General features: G+C 44.7%; 1 protein-coding gene and 1 pseudogene across 1 annotated transcript; one reads left to right on the top strand and one right to left on the bottom strand.

The window, feature by feature from the left end:
• Positions 1-4583: 4583 nt before the first annotated feature.
• On the bottom strand, positions 4584-6933 carry LOC146183089 (uncharacterized; annotated as a pseudogene).
• Positions 6934-9073: 2140 nt separating this feature from the next.
• LOC146183088 (uncharacterized) lies at positions 9074-12870 on the top strand. The gene is made up of 5 exons (XM_084608323.1): positions 9074-9494; positions 9907-10008; positions 11089-11268; positions 11539-11621; positions 12865-12870. The coding sequence occupies exons 1-5, from the start codon at positions 9074-9076 to the stop codon at positions 12868-12870; spliced, it is 792 nt and encodes a 263-aa protein (XP_084464449.1).
• The last annotated feature ends 838 nt before the right edge of the window (positions 12871-13708 follow it).

The following is a 13708-nucleotide window of genomic DNA, read 5'->3' as shown; positions in this document are numbered from 1 at the left end:
GGGAACAAATTGGCAAAGAAATAAATCATCTTGTAAAGAGCCTATCTGGGTTTCAGGAACAATTGCCGGCATAAGGGCATGGCTAGGGGTAGTTTATTTGGGAACAGGACATCAATGCAGGCAAGAAAACAGGGATCTTGTTGAATGTCTCAGTGACAATATAAGCCAGATTGGAAATGGGGCCAATATTATTCTACTGGGGGACATAAACGGCCACATCGTCGATCTGGATGGATACACGGATTGTAACGGCAAGCTAATGCTAGATTTCTGTGAGCGACACGATCTAGTTATAGTAAATAGAGAAACAAAATGTGAAGGCCAAATCACGTGGGAATTCCGCGACAGGCAGATGACCATTGACTATTGTCTAATGTCAGGAAATTTATAGCAAGGTCACAAAAATGGAAATAGACGAAGAAGGGGAGTGTAGTCTGGGAAGTGATCATAAACGTATTAGTCTGCAGATGGGGCCCTTGATGAAAAGAGAATTGGAACTTAGACAAAACGTAAACGCAAAATTAAACAACGATCAAATAGCGCAGATAGCAGCAGACATAGAGGAAGCAATAGAGAAAAGCCCCATGGAAGACTGGGATTATGAACAGGTAGAACTACTCATAAGGAGGAAAATTCAGGAGGTTAAAGTAGCAAACCGCTGGAATGGAAACAGGAAGTCACGGAGCTGGTGGAATAAGGAAATCAGGGAAGCTATTGAACAACGACGGGCTGCTTCAAGGGAACACCGAATGGCAAAGAAAGCACAGGTATCTCAGGAGGAAATCGACCAAAAATGGGAATCATATCGACAGAAGAAACTTCAGGTGCAGGCTCTCGTCCAAAGTAAACTAAGACAGTCCACCGATTGCTGGATGGCTGATATACACGATGCCTCTAGAGGCGGAGCAAGAAAATTCTGCAACCATATAAGCTGGCTAGGGAAGAAGAATCAAAGAAAGCAGGATCGGATTCAAGATAACAAGGGAAATTGTTTAAAGGGAGATAACGCAGTGAACTACATTACATCAGTTTTAGCCGAGTCATTTAAGAGCGACGATAGGGTAATCTCCGCAAATCAGGTAGCAACACAAGGTAGCAGTATACAAAGCAGCTTAGAACTGACCAATCTAAACTGGAAAAAGGCAGAAAAAAATATTCCTAAAACACATCTACAGGAATACATGGAATTCCAATCAAGCTGCTTAATGAACTCGGTCCAAAAAGTAAGGAAATGTTAAAAGCTCTGAAAACAGTCATAACGAATAAGCAAATTCCGGACAGCTGGCGGCAGAGTAAAATGAATTTGATTTATAAAGGGAAAGGAGACAGGATGCAGAAAAAATTCTTCAGGCCAATTACCATAACATCGGTTATGTACAGGTTAGCCATGCAGGCAGTGAAATTAAAGGTGTAATCATGGGTTGAAAGTAGCAAGATACTCGGAGAACCTCAGAACGGCTTTAGAAATAGTAGGCGCTTAGATGATAGCCTGTTCGTGCTTACCCAATGCATCGAAATATCTAGAGTGGAAAATAGACCTTTGTATTTGTCCTTCCTGGACATAAACAGGGTGTACGACAACGTAAGCAAGGAACTCCTGTGGAACATATTAAAAGAAGAAGGTATCGGTTATAAGATAATAGAGTTCCTACAGGAAATATACCGGGATAGCAAAGTAGAAATTACGTGGGAAGGGATAAGAAGTACGGAGGATGTCAAAGTATGCAAAGGATTAAGACAAGGCTGTCCTCTAACACCGGTGCTGTTCATGCTTTATATGATAAACCTGGAACGGAGGATACAAGACAGTAACATAGGTTTTAACCTGTCATATAGATTAGGTGGAAATGCGGTAGAGCAGCGCCTCCCCGGTTTGATGTATGCAGACGATATTGTGCTGCTAGCTGAGAGTCTGGAAGAATTGCAAACTCTATTTAAGTATTGCAGTGACGAAGGGGACGCTCTAGGCTTCAATTTCAGCGCAGTTAAGTCGGGTCTGATGATTTTCAATGGCTCAACTGATCAGGGTCTTAAAATACAAGGCCTTGAAATACCTAGAGTAGCAGAATATAAATATCTGGGGGTATGGGTAAACGAAGGATTGGCATACATTGGAAAGCATGAGCAATCACTTAAGGCCAAAGTGCGAAGAAATGCCGGGATAATGAAGCATAAGGCATTGTGGGGATACAATAGGTATGAGGTTTTGAGGGGTATTTGGAAAGGAATTACGGTGCCCGGACTTACTTTCGGAAATGTGGTTTTGTGCCTAAAATCAGAGGTACAGTCGACATTAGAAAAAAATCAGAGATCCGTTGGATGATTGGCACTAGGTGCCCACGGCAAAACTACAAATGAGGCGGTACAGGGAGATATGGGCTGGGCACATTTCGAAGTGCGGGGAGCTCAGAGTAAAATATTATATGAGGAACGCCTGAGGAAATTGGACAGTAGCAGATGGGCAGCTAAAGTATTTAAATACCTGTACCTAAAAAGCGTTGACTCACAGTGGAAGAAAAGAACTAGCAAACTAACTAGTAAGTATGCTAGTAACAAGTACAGAGAAATAAAGAACATTAAGCAACAGGTGAAAAACACAGAAGGTAAAAATTGGATAAGTTTGATGGAAAGAAACAGAGTGTAGAATTATACCGAAAGTGGAAAATGCAGATCAGGAAGGAAGATTTCTTTGATAACTCAATAGGCAGTGCCCTACTTTTTGAAGCTAGATCAGGGTGCCTTAGAACACGCAGCTACAAAAAGAAATTTAACAATGGAGATGACGCATGTGCTATATGTGGAAACTCCAGTGAAAAATTGCCCATATTATACTCGAATCTAATGGTATCCATCCGGAAGTTGGTGCAGGCGCAATCACTGTTCCTGAAGCTCTGGGGTTTAGAGATAACAGTGGCCGGGTGAATAAACCGGCGGTGGAAACTAGCAAAAAACGACTGGAAGATTGGTGGCTGAAAAGCAGAGAAGTGACATAATGTTAGTAATGTAGGAACAAAATTTAATAAATAGAATGATGGCTTAGTTAACCATTCTAAATCAATAATTAAGATATAGGGAGAAAAATGAGCATGATAGCTACTGCTACCACCCCGTTTCAAAGGGGACACTGCTATATTCCATCCATCCCTGGCAAGCAAGCGCTCGCTCGCAGCAGCTCGGCGAGTACCTGGTGATCAGGCAGGTATGTTCCTGAAGTTATTCGTGCTCTAAGAGGTTTAATCTTACATCAGACATTTATGGAAGAAAGGCAGATAGTCCTCTCTTGTAAAGTCATAAACGTTCCGTGTGACGTATGGCTGGCGTGTGTTCACTGCATGTAGCTCCCATAGGCATGTGAAAAGTCTGATTGCGTTGGAAATATATACAAAATGGCTTTATTTGCAATAATAAGCAAATATTTCCGAGAAAATGCAAAGCAGCACTGGTGGAACTGACTGCCGCGAATTTTACACACTCATGCTCAGCTTAGCAAGTTTGGCTCTTTTTCGCTTTGCGCTATTTTCGCTGTTCAGTCCTTTGACGAGAAAGTGCAAGCGAGTGAGGACATAGAAAGAGACCACCTTCATGCTAATCTCTTCCTTGTGTACACTGCACCCAACAGCATTAGAATGAATGAATGTTTGATTCACAAGCGATATCACGTCGGAGATGCTGTTGGCGTGCAATTCTCCAGTGCTGAAGCATTCTGTAAATAAATTTTCCAATTCAGCGACGAAGCAGTACAAATCTTTCGAGGGGTATAAAAGTCCACCCCAGTTACAATGTTTTGTAAACTCGGATGGGAGATGGTGCTCTGCTGCCTCATTTGGTTCCACGAGAAGAATACCTTTGCAAGATGCACAGTTAAGTTTCAAGACACATTTTCTGGCCACGTACCCTGCCATATAATAAATAAGTCTTGAGTCACTCTTTTCTACCACTAATGGCAAGTGTTGGTCATTTGCAGGTAGCACCTTAACGAGAGAAGTCTCAGCCTGGTCTAGTTTACCTTGAGCAAGAAGCTCATCGACTGTCTTTGGGGTTTTAGTTTGCTCCTTGTCACTTATGTTCAGGAGGGCACTTATCGCTTCTGGAGTGGCGTTGGCCCCGTCAACGCTTCGAGCAAGGTTTTAAAATGATAGGCAGTTCACTGTGATGAGGAACTGCTCTGGAGAAGGATGGGAATTGCATCCACTGGACTGCCTGAATATTCCAAACAAGTGCTCCACAGGGTCTGTGCTCAAACGCGAAGTCATTAGGTACTTAAAGCGAAGTGCCACTGTCAAGTATTGCAGCAATGATAGCGTGCTAGCCAGGGTAACTCTAAGTCCAGTCGCTGTGGAATCGCTTAGAAAGGCTCGTTTTCCAGAGGTGCCAGCTTCCCACTTGTCAAGATAGTCCAGAATGTCCACAAGAATGGCAACTGTTGGAGATGCTGGCCTGAGTGCTTCGGCAGGAAACCTTGACGTCATGGCCGTTATCAGTTTCTTTATCTTCCTGAAAAGAAGACAAAAATAAACACAAATCAAACGCTGTATGCAAGGCTAATGCCGACTGGCATATCAGTAATTCATGGGTAGTATATCTCACGTGAAGAATTCTTGCGTAGCTTTGATGGAGCCGCATTTCCTTTCAATATCTTTCTTGTAAAATGCCATTTCTCTCAGGACGTTTGTCCCGAAAAGTTGGAAGGCATACGAAACCCTCATTTTCTCAAAACAGTTGGGATCTGTATGCGCTTCAGTGAGTCCAGGCATGACTTTCAGTGTCCGCAAGCTGCAGTCGCGTCGGAATGCTTCTCGAACAGGCCACATTGAAACCTAGAGAAATGCAAAAACAAGATTGCAGTTTTCCTCAATTACAAAAAGCGATACGTAGTTTCAAATGTGCCAAATTACCTTTCCTTCAGGGGCGATAAAGTCAGCCCTCTGGAGTCCATTTCGTAAGCACTTCATCAGATGAGGGAAGTCCGAAACGAAATGCAACTTCCTCTCTCTGTCAACGGGATGATCCACTTTGCACATAACACTCTTTGCTGATGCACCAACCCCTTCAAGGCTCCACATTTTTCGGTTCCAGGCCGCCCCATCGCACGTTATGTAATCTACGAAAAGTCCGGCGTTCTCAACAATAATAACAGCTTCGATCAACATCTTACATAAAATATCGCCCTTTACATTTCCTTTCGTCGCGAAGACACCGACAATTTGGCTCCATTTTCCTACAAGGGGCACAAACATAATTACCATACCATGATCGCACGGTTGGTGTTTATCCTGTGGTTTCGTAAAAGTACCAAGGTCGACGAAGCCTTGAACTTCTCCTGACGAGGTCATGCTGAAGTGCTCAGACAGTTTGATCTCGTTGGCTAGTAGACTCCCATGCCTTTGAAAATTTGACATGCTCGATGTCTTTTTCTTTATAATATACATTGTCGTCGCACTAAAGCCAAACGATGACCGGTATGACCTCATATATTTTTTATAGTAGTCTTGCTTGGTAGCACAAGGATATCATGCTTTCGTATGTGTTTGTACAAACGGGGACTTTTGAGCTTCATCAGAATGCACTCTAGGATCCATTCCTGGTTGTAGCGCGTACCCCTCCTGCTTGATCTTTTTGTTGCTTGAAAACATTGCCGCACACTAGCCTGCTGTTTTCGTGGAAGGCAACTGATGCTTTTTTCAAGCACATCTTCTTCAATCACTACATTCTTGGCCCTCATTTCCTCCAGGCGTGCTGTTAGACCAAGAAGCTTGGTTGAAATGCGGCGATTTTTCTGGCTCAGAAGTCGAAATTTTGTGGTCTTTGTGGCAGCTGTGCACTTTTGTACCCTCCGCTTCAAATGGCTTTTTCGCGTCAATAGGGCCTTCCGCAGGTACTTGCATGGAATGCATGTTGAGCCTGTAGATAGATTCAAAAGAAAAATATATTTCTACGCGTTGCTTGGCAACACCGGCCGCTATCAATTGCTTTTTTTATGTTGATCCTTTTAATGGCATGCAGCTGCAATAGTGCGATATGCTGCACGTGCAATAAGATCATATCAATGAACTGTAAAGGCTACTTCAGCGAAGGTGAACCAGAATTTTCAATAACAGGCTTTTCTAGAGACAGCGATAACTGCTTGACATTGTGACACCTGTGTTTGTTTATATCAACAAACCGATAAGCCATATTGATTTTAAACCTCATTAACTAATTTTTTAACGTTTGCATCAGTAAAACAGTGTTGCTCATTAAGAATTTGGCTAGACCGGTAAAAAATGTGCATTGATGCAAGGGCTCACCTTTGTCATGTACAGTTCCGTTGCATTTGGTGCTCACAAAAAGGCCATCTGCATCCCATATCTGCTGCTTGAGTCTTTCTGTGAGCGGCACACCGACCAACTCTTCTGGTCTACCCACGCCTTTACAAATTTGCAAAGAATCTGGCTCTTGTAGCACTTGCTCCCTTTCGCTCAGTGAGCTTAAAACCTTTTCGGAAATCAGTGTCTTGCGAACAAACGTGCGGCAAAGCACTGTACTTGGGCTGTCTCCATAGTTCATGAACACAGATTTCTCTATGCTGATAGCGTGTGTTTCACAGTTGAGGGAGCCGTGGACGAAAGCAACACCATCGTAGTTCCAAAACTTGTGCAGTGCCCAGAGCTCAGATGGTTTAGGGACTTCGCTTAGCTGAAACGCATAACTCTCGCGAGGCTCACATAACTCCGCTGCTTCGTCATTCTGGGACGTAGTAATCGGTAATATATCCCCTTGTGCGCATTGCGTCTTGGCCGACAGGTCGCTAGGCACTTGCAAAGACGTTCTTTTTCTTGCTGGCCTCTCGCGCGAGGGCTTTTTGGAGAGATACGCGGGAAGGTTGGGCAGAATTGTTGGTGCTGCATCTGGTGAGAGATGGCTTGCCACGTGGTATGCGCACCTCTTTGCCATTGATGATATGCACATAGTCTCTTAATATATACTTCTCTTCAAAATGCAGCTCACACACGGCATCCGTCATTTCCAGGGGCTTGTCCGCACGGTGCAAGTTGCGCTGCCACGTGCGGCGCCTTGCTTCGTCTTCAGGAACCCCGAATAATGATAACTTCGGAGCATCCTTCACTCCACTGTAGCCAGTCCTACATCCAGGAGCAAAACAATAGTTTCTCCGCCGAGGTTTGCTCATCTCGTAATATCATGGGCTGTACAGCACAGCAGAGATGAAATCAAGACGCATATAAATTAACGTATGGAAAAAGGCTTGCCCATGATGCTCTTGTTGAAACCAGCGTGCGTACCCTACGCATATGCGTGCACGTGCTAAGATTGCCGCACAAAGTGTTCCGTTTCTCGTACGGTCAGTGGATGGCCCCTACCTGTTCCCTGGAGAAAGTCGCGGGGTACACTGAATTGTCTTCTGAGAATGAGATTTGGGGAATTACGCCTACGTTAAACAGCATAACAGAGGACGACACACTGAAAAAGCACGCCAAGCCAGAGCGCGCTCCCCATGTAAAAAGCCGGCGCCTATCGCAGCGAGCTCCGGAGTATAGTGCCTAGAATATACTGGCTAGTGTGCCGTCCGGCAGCGCTTCCCTATGGGCGAGGGTGGCGCAATTTGCAATGAAAGCCAGTTCATAGCGGCAGAGGGCGCTGCTTGTCGGGAGGGTACCACAGGAGCAGATGACGCGGTTTTTTCGTTTCAGAAGCCAGTCTGTTGGTGTTGTGCGTGCATATGGGTTTTCAACTCGGTTCAAGCTGAATCTGGTGCTCTTTTTTTCACGAAAGTGCAGCGTTTGTTTTTGTGAGTGGGGAACTGCATATGGAAGTCGTTCCGTGTGCTCTTGTAGCAATTTCGGTGTGACTGAATCCGTTGTGTGCGTGCGCTGTGTGGGCGCTGTGTGCGCCTTTGGGCGCTGTTTTTTTTTTCATCATATCTACGAAGAACAAAATGAGTTCTTGATTGTAGTTTTGTCTGCACGGAAATATGTCGAAACCAAAGCGGCAGTTCAAAGAGAAGGCTTGCTTTGTGCCTTTCTGCAAAAGCGGTCTCCGGTCAAACAAGGAGAGAGTTTCAATGTTTACTGCACCATCTGATGCTACGCGGCTCGCAGAATGGGAACGCCGCATCAAAAGAAAAGACAGAAAGTTATCGTCAATGGCTGTGGTGTGCGAGAAACATTTTGAGAGCGACTATATTGAGCGCGTGTTCCGTGTCACCGTGAACGGCGTTACAAATGAGCTTCCCCGCGATAAACCACGTCTGAAGCCCGACGCCATACCTACTATATTCCCGGATTACCCTAAACATCTTGCGCGCAAATCGCCAGCAAAAAGGAAAAGTAGAAATCTGTGCGAGAAAGAGCCTCCAGCAAAGCGTTGCAGGCGTGGTGAGCCAGAAACCTCCGAGTTGAGTTCAGCCATTGGGAGTGTCGAACCAGTGATCCTTGAAGAGTCTCGGCCCGCCAATGGAGGTGAAAGGAATGAAAATTGCTCCAAACGTTGTAGTCCTGAAGTAGCAAGCGCTGCTGCTGCTGAACAACCCCCTCCAATTACCAGCGAGAGCATGCACCCATTCCTCAACATATCTATTCCAATAACTTGGATGAGAGTACCAACGTTTCCCGCGGAATCATTGGCTTACGCCTACTGTGAAGCCGAAGAAAATAATTTCGCCATCATTTTCACAGAAAAAAATGGTAGTGTTTGGAAGACCTTCACCTGATGGACAATCAGTGTTTACCTGAGGGGAAGAAAGAAGTCAGAACAAATTGTCATGACATGCGAAGAGGCCGAATCCTTGATCGAGGAAGTTTCATTGACAGCTCTTTGTGGTGGATGCGGCATAAAGCCTGCTTCTGGAAAGTACACTTCCTACAGGGGCATGATTTTTTCTGAGAAGTGTTTGCTATCAGTAAAATCCGATGGAGAGTCCTGTGCTTTCTGCAAGTACCTGAGAATTCTGGCTCAAAACCAAGCATGCAGACAAAAGAGAAGGGAAAGTGAAATTGCGAGGAAGTCTGATGAAAAGAAACAATCAAAGAACATATCTCGAATTCTATCAAGGACTAAGAAAAAGTTGGCAGGCGCAATGATGCAAGTGGCTCACATGAAAGAACAAAATGAGGCTCTTTGTGAAAAAACATTTGACAGCAAAATTAAGTCCCTTCCCACAAAGCAACAGCTGGCTGTAAAAAATTGTTTCCTGGCTGCACGACGAAAATCGCATAAAGGCATGCGATACGACGACGAATGGATTCTAGAATGTATGTTGATGAGGATGCGAAGTCCGAAGTTATATGAGCACCTCCGAAGAGAAGCCATTATGGTCCTACCAGGGCGAACTTGCCTTCAAAAGTACCTGAAGCGTTTCAAAGGTGGTTTTGGCCTCAGCACTAAAGTCTTCAATGCCTTAAACGAAAAGACGAAGACCATGGATGTTTACAGTCGTCATTGTGGCCTGATCATTGACGAATTAAAGCTATCGGAGAACCTAAGCGTGAAGTCAGTTGGTGAGTTAAGTTTTTATTAGATTCTTGGAATGCTCTGTGCCATATACGGAAAATGAGGAGTTTTGCTAAGCATGTCTACACAGATTACAGGTATGCGCCCACAAACAGCCGGAAAGGAGGCTTTTATGTCTGCATTTCAGGGGCGGTCAGCGTGCGTGAGCGATACAAACGTCAGTTCACTGAACAAAAACTAGGCTGAATTTCTGCTAACAAAAGTAGGAACGATTTGCCACTCCCCAACATAGATCTAGAGAAGTGATAAAAGAATACACTGGAATATTCCTGGAGCTCGTTCTGGCGCGAAAAAGGTGATAAAAGAAAGTATATATATATATATATATATATTCTGATCTGTGTTGAAATATGTTTGGACATTAAGCAGTGTTCCTTCTGGGTTTCTTTTTCAATTAAGGCGACATCGAAGGCTTTGTTGACCTCGGCGATCATACACCTGCTGACCAGAAGAATGTGCTGGCAGACCATGGCATGGTTTTGCTGTTTCAGCCATTTACTGGTAAGGTGTGTTTAATGCTTTGAAATATTGTCACCAACCAAAATTAAGAGCCCATGTTTTCGCGTCCGAGTTGTTTTGTTTCTTCAGATGCGGCGCCAACAGGAAATGTTCTTCTTTTCCCCACTGATGTCATCTGCAGCGTTTCCAGGTTATCGTATAGGCCTTTTTATCGGGCGAGGGAGATTCGAAAAGCCTCCTCTCTGGACTTTTGAAAAACCGGTTTCCAACGACCCAGTAAAGAGGCGTCATCCTTCCTGCCCGCCGATGCAAAGGTCTATAGTGTACTACAATTTATAGTTTCAAGAAGGCTCCCCTCTGAATATATGTGAATGGCCTGTGTCACTTTGCAACAACGGCGAACCAAGACCGCTGGCTCCTCCAAGCAACTTCTTGACACACAAAAAAAAAAACGTGTCTCAAAGTTTGTTTGTCCGCGCCATTCGGTTATATGACTTCGGGTGATTTGCAGCGAGTATATTTAACCGCCGGGCCACTGAACGCAAAGCGTGGGTGTGTGAAGTGAAAATCGCGAGTGGTTCCACAGGGCGATTATCATTCCCCGTGTCTCGAATGTGTCATATGACACAATTGAAGCTCCTGCGAGGATTCGATAGTCTACACCGCAACAACTACCTCCATTAAAGTCAATTTTGTGCTTCTATTGCTTAGCACCGTGCTTCGGTTGCGGTACGTTAGCCTAACAGGGTTGGGCTTTTTCATTATTTTCTTAAAATTCTTCATTTAATTCAGCAATTGGTACGACGCCGAGCCTTGGGTGTGTTTTCTTTAGGTTGGCGATTTTTCAGCCTAAGGTATACTTGATTCGCATTTTTACTTGATTTAAACTCTTGCTTTCTCAACCAAACTTCTATCGAATATGTTCACTTCCTAGAGACGAAGGTGGCCTCGAAACGCGTCAGCTCCTAATAAATTTTGGTTGTAGCCAGTACTTCAACCCTAACCAGACGGTCTTCCATCGAAGATGTGCTCTTTTCAATAACTTTTTCTTCGTTATATCGCAACCTTAAATATATAAACATACGCACATATCTGTGAGCGATAACTTCTGCCTTTCCGCAGGAAACTGGACTCAGATCCTAGGGGTTTTTGCCTCAAAGGGAAATGATAAAGCCCCGACCTTGGCGAAAATTATTTTGGAAGCCACTGTCCTTGCGGAAAAAGCTGGCCTCTTCGTGGATTCCATAACATGTGACGGCGCTAGCTGGAATAGAGGAATGTGGCGGCTTTTTGGAATACAGGGTAAGAGCAAGAATGCAATTTCACGCAAGATACAAAATTGCTCTTTTACAGTGTTTTGCTATTTTGAAGCTTTAGGTTTGCATTGTTTAAAATGTGGCGATGGAATAATACCAGATTTTATCATTTTGGATTTATTTGATTTTTTCCCAGGTTCTACAAGCCACGTCCGAAATAGCACCAAGAACCCAGTAGATCAAAAGAGAAAGCTATATTTTTTCTCAGACTTTCCACATTTGATTAAGAATGTCAGAAACGGGTTTGTTGCAAAAGGATACCTCACACCAGCTGGACATGTTCACTGCGGCATCATACAAGCAGCTTTCGAAGTGGATCGGGAAAATGTGACCCTCAAGGTGATGCCAAGCATAACAAATGCACACATCAAGCCGAACAGCTTTGAAAAAATGAAAGTTGACATCGCTTTTCAGCTGTTTGGTGACCAAGTCATCAAAGGACTTTTCATTTACAAAGAACAAATTCAGTCTTCATATGGGATAGTGCAGCCGACAGTAGATTTCGTGCAAGATATGAACCGTCTGATTCGTATAATGACTTCGCGAACAAGCGAGAATTGGCACTCAAGCCTAATAGTCCGAACGAACAATATATCAAAGGCTTCTTAGAGTATCTGCAGGAATGGGAGCAGCATGCGAAACCAGCTGGCGGTGGCTTCCTTACGGAAAACACATCGGCAGGATTAAGAGTGACGATCAAGAGCAAACTTGACTTGTTGTCGTTCCTGACGTTGGCTGTGGGGTTCAAATATCTGCTTACGTCCCGAGTAAGCCAGGATAAAATTGAAAACCTTTTTGGGATAATTAGGCAGTCGTCGGGATGCAACTACCACCCCACCGTTTCACAGTTTCTCGTTACTGTGAATCTACTAGCGTTCTACAACCTGGCGAAACCGCCTAGAGGAGGAAATTGCACCCCAGAGGTGACCAAAGCACTGCTAAACCCAAATGAGCTGTGTGAAACAACGAGCAGTTTTCTCTCAGAGAAAATAGATGACCTACTTCACCACGGAAATCCCAGCGAAGCTCATGACATTGTTGAAGTAATCGTGTCTAGCAGTGACCATGAATCATACACAGAAAAAAAGAGCAATAGTGCTCTAATTTATTATACTACAGGCTATGTGGCAAGAAAGATGATTGCCAGGAGCTGCTGTCCACGGTGTGCAGACTATCTTTGCGTCAGCAAAGCAGAAGCTGGTGCCGATGCTTCTTCATACTGTACTGCTCATTTTGATAATGGGTGCCTGGTGTACCCTAGCCAGAGCTTGTTAACTGCTGTAAATGCCATGGAGGATGCCTTTACAACGTTTTTTTAGTAAAAACGAACTCCATGAAGGAAGTTTAGTTGAATTCTTGACCCAGCTACAGCAGGTGTCTTTTCCTGAACTTGGCTGTCCAGAGCATGAAAAGGCAATTCTAACTGCAGTTGTAAAATTTTATGTTCTCGTTTTTTTGTCAAGGGGCTAAACAAAGAGAGGGAAGCTCGAAGGCAACGACAAAGGTTTCTTAAACAGCGCCGCTGCCAGTAAATGCTCCCCTTCATGCTCTGCATGCAACTGTCTGCGTCTTGTTATTGTAGCAATAAAAACAAGTGTTGCATTGTTCTTTCCTGCATTATTCACACACACACACACGCGCGCGCACGCACCCACACGCTATGACTGAACTGCACGTATTTGCTTGTCAGCAAATGTAGAGTACACATTGAGAACCACCAATCTATTTCAATTGAATTAGTGTAGGTAGAACACATGTACGCATATGATCCTTACATTTTGTTAGGAAAAAGCTACCAAAATGACATTACACCAATAAAAGCCTATGGTGCTACCGTCGCCCGGGTACATATTCCGGTCCTACTTTGTGAGCACCGGGGATGTTCAAAACTCGAAGTTGCACCGAAGCGGCGATGATTGAATATGCCGCAAAATTCTAGTCTAAGTTCAAAACAAACCTTTAAACTGGTAGTCAGCTGCCTCCAGTAGAACTGTGGTCTGTTACCAACTTGACGAAAGCAAAGAAATGCAGCGCGCGCCTAGACCTCTTGCCGGTGTTGCGAGAGCGCGGTAGGCTGCGGGCGTCGTGACAGATACCCACCCAGTTTGCAGCGCCCCTGGCGGCGGCCGCCGGCATTCATCGCTGGCGGCGCCACCCAGGAGGCCGCGGTCGGCACACTAGCCAGTATATTCTAGGCACTATATCCGGAGTATGAGGAGGCTGCGAAGTGAAAGGCGCAGCAGCGCCGCCGCGCGGTAGCCCGAGATGTCGGCGCCACCTACTTCATGCGCTCCGCTGGCGCGGCGCTTCCCTCGCCCCACTACACCTATTCTAGTTCACTATACCAGCAACCACTACATCGTCTATGTCAACTAGCCACTGATTGCCTCTGCTTCGTCGTCGACTATAGTTTGTGTCAATATAGA

The sequence above is a fragment of the Amblyomma maculatum genome, chromosome 7 (assembly GCF_055883805.1).
Source record: "Amblyomma maculatum isolate TAMU_Amacu chromosome 7, ASM5588380v1, whole genome shotgun sequence".
Taxonomy (NCBI): domain Eukaryota; kingdom Metazoa; phylum Arthropoda; class Arachnida; order Ixodida; family Ixodidae; genus Amblyomma; species Amblyomma maculatum.
This window is presented reverse-complemented; position numbering and strand designations above follow the sequence as displayed.

Excerpts from the sequence above, each read along its gene's own strand:
- LOC146183088 (XM_084608323.1), top strand. The coding sequence starts at position 9,074 with ATGATGCAAGTGGCTCACATGAAAGAACAAAATGAGGCTCTTTGTGAA. Across the intron at positions 9,495-9,906 it reads CCTAAGCGTGAAGTCAGTTG|GCGACATCGAAGGCTTTGTT; the intron begins GTGAGTTAAGTT and ends TTTTCAATTAAG. Across the intron at positions 10,009-11,088 it reads GCTGTTTCAGCCATTTACTG|GAAACTGGACTCAGATCCTA; the intron begins GTAAGGTGTGTT and ends GCCTTTCCGCAG.